Source organism: Rhizophagus irregularis, chromosome 2 (assembly GCF_026210795.1).
Source record: "Rhizophagus irregularis chromosome 2, complete sequence".
Taxonomy (NCBI): domain Eukaryota; kingdom Fungi; phylum Glomeromycota; class Glomeromycetes; order Glomerales; family Glomeraceae; genus Rhizophagus; species Rhizophagus irregularis.
The window spans coordinates 2,439,281-2,445,423 of record NC_089430.1 but is presented as its reverse complement, the minus strand read 5'-3'; the positions used below and the strand labels follow the sequence as shown (position 1 = coordinate 2,445,423).

The 6,143-nt window shown below is 39.5% G+C and overlaps 1 protein-coding gene across 1 annotated transcript; it reads left to right on the top strand.

Moving 5' to 3' along the window:
• On the top strand, positions 1 to 237 carry OCT59_011902 (uncharacterized protein; the record flags this gene model as incomplete). Its single annotated transcript, XM_066134098.1, has 1 exon — positions 1 to 237. The coding sequence occupies one exon, from the start codon at positions 1 to 3 to the stop codon at positions 235 to 237; it is 237 nt and encodes a 78-aa protein (XP_065989396.1).
• Between the last annotated feature and the right edge of the window lie 5,906 nt (positions 238 to 6,143).

Here is a 6,143-nt window from a genome sequence, read left to right as displayed (position 1 = left end):
ATGTCTGGTAACTATGCCAAGAGAGGCCGTGGAAGTCATAACTCTAACAGTAGGAAAGCTTCCCGTCAAGAACGAAAAATTAATAATAACTCTGATAACTCAAGCTCCGATGGTGAAAACACTGTCCAGCAGAAACGTAATCGTACGATTACCAAAAATTCTATGGAAGAAGACTACGTTGCCGATGACCAGATGGCTGACGTTGGAGTAGATAGACCTTCCTCTTCTCCTCAATAAAATATCTCTGGCGAAAATACTTTGACCTCCTCCCTGAACAAATCTGCTGCGCCAACTGCGCCCAGTCACATCGCGTCTTCTGGAAATGTGGACGCGTCCATGCCTGCACCTTCAAACAAAGACTTGCATCAACCCCCTAACGCGTCACCCAATTTGGATACCAATGGTGCTCCAGATGGCGATCTAACTCCAGATCCGGTGGTGACCCTCGCCATAACTAGAGATGATTTTCAGGCTGCAGCTGAGCCGAATGCTGCCCCTGAATCTTTTAAGAAATTCCCTACCAATAAAGCCCTTATTGAGGCTGTTAATAACCTTTTTTTAGAAACTTACGAGTCGTTTACTGGAAAAGCGCGTATAGCTGGTTCTGGTGAAGCCAAACACCTCGTTATCCACTTCCATACCGCTGAAGCACGTGATTTGTGCGTTGGTTCCACTCATTCTGAGTTCCCTGACTTAATCTTTCATGCACATGACCCTCGCCAACTCCGATCCAATGAAGATCTCCAGGCCATCCAAATTACCGATATTCCTTTTTTCATTAAAAAGGACAACCTGATGGCTTATTTTAAAAAATTTGGTAATATCACCTCTTGCCGCCTCTTCTCCAGGCCCAATGCCAAAGTCCAGCAAGCCCGTATTGTATATGATCACGCCGATTCAATTGCTCATTTTACCGATCAATGGGCTGTATACTGTTTCTCCACCTGCCTCAGAATCACTCCATGTTTCTATACTGTAGATCAAAAGGCTGCACACCGTCAATACGTCGCCACTCTCACTCATCTTCCCCCTAATGTTAAGGATATCAACTTGGCTCCTCTTACTCATAATTTTGGCGCCAAAGCTGTTAATGTGCCACTTTCTCTGAATTCTTACAAACCCAAAAGATGGGCTTATGTCACCTTCAACTCCCAAGAAACCATGGATGCTGCTATGGAACAAACTATTAGCTTCCAAAGCCATGTACTTTTCTGGTCCTCCCCAGATAATACTAATAAACTTTGTCACAGATGTGGCAAATTAGGTTGCGCCCCGAATTTCTGCCCACTTAAACAAGCTAGAGGCAGAAGTCGCACTCGCGACCCTGTTGCAAAACTCAAAGAGCATTTTAATGTCAATCAACCTCGCCGCTCCAATTCAAAGAGCTAATACATGTTCTCGCTCCCGATCTCGCTCCAAATCTAAAGATCGATCTGCTTCCAATCCTGGACGTGATAACAACATTCCCCACGACCGCACTAATAATGATAAAAATCATAACAAACCCGCTCCCAATATCTCCCAACGTGCCCGCCATAATAGCAAAGAATGATCGGTCTCCTTTTCTTCCTCCTCTCGTTCTACAGCACGTCCCTCGCCCCGACAAACTCCTAACTCTGCATTATCTCCTGATGATGCTAATAACATTCTAAACCTTTTGCGTGAATTACAATGTGAAGTAGCCAACTTTCACAAACGCATCTCCGCTCTTGAACTTGCTAACCAACGGATGTCTCGTATTGAATCACACCTTGGCCTCGATCCACTTCCTTCGCCTAATGAGCCTGAACCGGATCTCATGCAAGAAGATGCCCCTGTTACTCATGTTCCGCTTAATATTCAGTCTTCCGCTAAATCTTCTTTGCCCCCCAATAGTATTTTAACGCGTCCTTCGCCTACAATCACTATTGTTCCTAACACGTCGCTCCCTCCTTCTCACCTTTTTCCAAATGCTCCTCCTTTTACCCTCTCTCCTCCACGCAAGAAGAAATTAACGATCTCAAAAATAGTAGAGTCGTTATTGAAAGTAAATTGGACCAACTCACTGGTCATATCAAACAATTCATTAGCTCCATTGGTGGTGCTCCCCTGGAACAAGCTGATTCAGCTTCTTCTGTTTAAATCTCTTCTTAAAATTTTATTTTCCCGACTGTTTTTATCATTGTGTTTTAATGTCAGACAATAATTTTAATTATGATACCTTTGTACGAAACCCTCCCAACCCCGATAATGTTACTGAAATTTTTTCACATAAATCTTTATTTTCTTCTTCTAGTAACATTTCTCATATCCCCAACTCATTTAATATTTCCTCCTTTAATGTTAATGGCCTTAAAATGCATGGTCAGACCAAATTAGAAGAAATTTCCTCTTTCTTTTCCTTAAAACATATTTCCTTTGGTGGTATCGTTGATACTCATCTCCACCCTAAACAAATGAAGTTTTTATCCAAACGTCTTTCTAATTATACTGTGTTTTCTTCGAATTTGGATACTTCTAAACAAATTCTTTCTTCTGGTGGTGTTTCCCTTTTCATAGAAAATTCTCTTGCTTCACATGTACAAGATTTTAAATCCCATTCTTCACGATTGCTTTCTGTTGACTTATATTTTAAAGGCAATGTTAAATTGCGTATATTTGTTATTTATATCCCTCCCCCTGCTGAAAGTGTTTTGCGCTCTGACACTATTGATTTGCTCATTCAACAACTTACCCTTACTAAACAAGCTGGTTTTTATCACGCTGTTTGTGGCGATTTTAATATGCATTTAGATAAATATTATCCTATTTATTTTAATCAACCCCAAATTGCTTCAAAACATATATACCGATTACTTTTTCATCTCCTTTCTCACGGCTATGAAGATTTTACACCTATTAATCTTTCCGACTCTTTAGGTACCTTTCATCGCAATGACCACATTACTCGTGTCGATTATGTATGGTCCTGCCCTCTTCTCAAAGGATTTGCTCTTACTGCTTGCATTTTTGATGCTCAAGACATTTGCACATCTGATCATAACCCTGTCATCACATACTACGATATGTCTTTACTTTATGCCTCTACCAAATTGGCTCGTGCTTGACAACTTAAACGCCAGACCCGCCGCGTCTTCAAATTTGATTCTGTAACTGATATCCAATGGACGGAATTCACTGATAAAGTTGATGTTTTATGTGACGTCTTACCTTCAACCTTTTCCTCCTGGCCTATCAATCAAATGTGCGAATATCTTCAATCACGTATCCTCAAAGCTGCCAGCGCTATTTTACCTTCTTCTATTGTTGGCAACAATTATACTCCTAAGGTCCCTAAAGATCTGGAAATTTTAACTCAACACTATCGGTTTTTAAATCGCCTAATGCATTCGATACGTTTATTGCGCAAATATCCTTTATCTTATTCTGCTGTTCATAAACATAAGTGGTCTATACATTTACATAGACTTCAAAACATTCTTCAATTATACAAGAAAGTCTTTACTTTCATTCCTACTCTGCCCTTTTCTCTTTCATCATGTCGACAAGACAATTTCAAGTCACTTCTTGATGATTTATCCAATATTTCAAAATCCTTACGGGGATTTCATTTACTTCAAGAAAAAGATTTCCAAGACTCCTCCATCCGTGCTCACTTGGACGATAGGAATAATAATTTTGAAATGAACCTTTCTTCCTTTATCGATTCAGCGCTTTCTCGCACTCGTCGCCGTATCACTTTGGACCGTGTCTTCATCGACCATCCTACTCAACCTCAGTTGTTAACTGATCCTAAGGACATAGATGATGCTGTTGTTAACCATTTCCAAAATTTTGTACCTATGAAGTCCACTCCTCCTGTATCTATTGATACATTACCTGATAGATGGTCTTCTGCCTATCAACCTATGGATGATGTGTCCTCCTCCATCTATGATTCTTTAATGAATCCCCCTACCCTTGATGAATGGTTATCCACCGTTTCTTCCACTCCTAACGGTAAAGCTTCCGGTCCTTCCATGATTACCTATGAAATGCTCAAACATCTCGGATCTCGTACCTCGGCTTTACTCCTTATTTTAATTCAAGCATGCCTTTCCAAAGCGGATATTCCTGACTTATGGTGACAAGCAATGGTTTTCCCCATCCCCAAACCTCACGAATGGAAGTGTCAATTAAAAAACACTCGCCCTATCACCCTACTTGAAGTGATTAGAAAATCTCTTGTCAAACTCTTTTATAATCGCCTTTCTACTATTATGGCCTCACATGATGTCCTTAAAGGGGGTAACTTCGCTGGCCTTCCTGGTGGTTCTTGCCGTGACCCTATTATTACTTTAGAATCTATTATCCATGACGCTGATGTCAACAAAAACCCACTTTGGATTCTTTCTCAAGATATCTCTAAAGCTTTTGACTCAGTTGATCTAACAATGTTACGTTTCGCTTTAGAACGTATACGTCTTCCAGCCTCTGCTGTTAAGTTTATCCTTTCACTTTTCATGAAACGCACTAATCGCGTTTTCACTGCTCATGGATCTACGCCTGCTTATAGGGTTCGCATTGGTATTGATCAAGGCGAAGTTATCTCTCCTCTTTTATGGGTTATTTATATTGATCCCTTACTCACTGTTTTGAAGAATGAAATGATGGACCCTTATGTTCTTTCTATACCCTCCTTAATTGACTCTCCAAATCCTCTTCCTGATTTGAAGATTAATAATTTAGTATTTATGGATGACTCCACTCTTATTTCCTCGTCAAAAACTGGCATGGAATCTATGTTATCCATTACAGAAGAATTTTATCAGATCAATAACACTTCTGCTAATCATAACAAATATGTGTTAATCACTAATTCGTTGCTTTTGACTTCGAATTCCACTTTACCCCCTATTACTTTTAATTTGGATTTATCCCCTTTAAATAGTGTTCCTTCCATTACTATTACCCCAATTTCCATGACAACTTCTTTTCGTTTTTTAGGTGTTTGGTTTAACATTAAGAGCTCCCGTGATTTTGTCAAAAAGCAACTCAAACGCGAATGCTGCTCCTTTGCTGCAACCATCTGACCCGCAAAGCTCTCTTCCAAACAAGTCGTGTATTTACATAATGCTGTTCTTATACCAAAACTTGAATACCGGATGCAAGTTACCCATTTGTCCGAATCTGACTGCCACCTAATAACGAGAAGTATACGATCTGTTGTAAAGCATAAAGCAAATTTTTCTCGTTCTTTACCCAATCCTATTTTATTTTTATCTCAAGCCTTGGGCTTGATTAATTTGTTTGCTCATCAACGACAATGTCATATTACTAATTTATTTTTAATGGCTAATTCTTCTTCTTCTTTTATTCAATCTCTTTTTATTTACAGATTGTGTTTAATTCAATATAATTTTTTGATTCCTATTTCTCCTTTATTAATTAAGGACTGGTCTATATGGTCTTCTTTATTTTCTTTTAAAAAAGATTATATCGCGTGCACTATTGCTCTCTTAACTTCTACTCCCTTTCGTTTGCTTCATACTCAACTTTCGAAGCTTCCGAATTTATCTCTGTTAGATGGATGTGTTCCTTTATTCGAATGCATGACGCCTAAAGCCTTTAAAGCTTATTTCCCCATTTTGCGGAAACGACAACTGTTTTATTTATCTCAGCTTGTTACTCCTCAAGGAACTCATTTAATTTCTTGGAAGGCTTATTATGACAATTTGGTTGGACGACGTGGCCCTGGCCGTATCCCTTATTGGTACAAAGATATTCAACAAGTTACCACTATTTCTGACTCCAACAATCGTTTGCTGGATCATTTCAATATTACACCCATGATTGTCTCTTCATCTTATGAATTGGCTCCCTGTTTATCCTCTCCTCCTACTACAAAAAATTGGATTGTCACGTTGGACGATTATGGTTCTCCCATCTTTGGCAAACAACTCTTGGTCCAAGCAAGTCGTGGTACTTGTTCTATTGTTCACTGGATTTCTTTTGATTGCGAATCTTCGCCTGGTGATCTCATTAGACTTTCTCCTTGCCCTGGTTGCGCTGCTCATACTCCTTTGCCTCCTTCCAAAAAACGGAATGCTGATTTAACCCTTTGTACGCTTAAGGTCTCTCTACAATATTCGCTTATTTTACCCACTACCAATGAGTGGATTAGA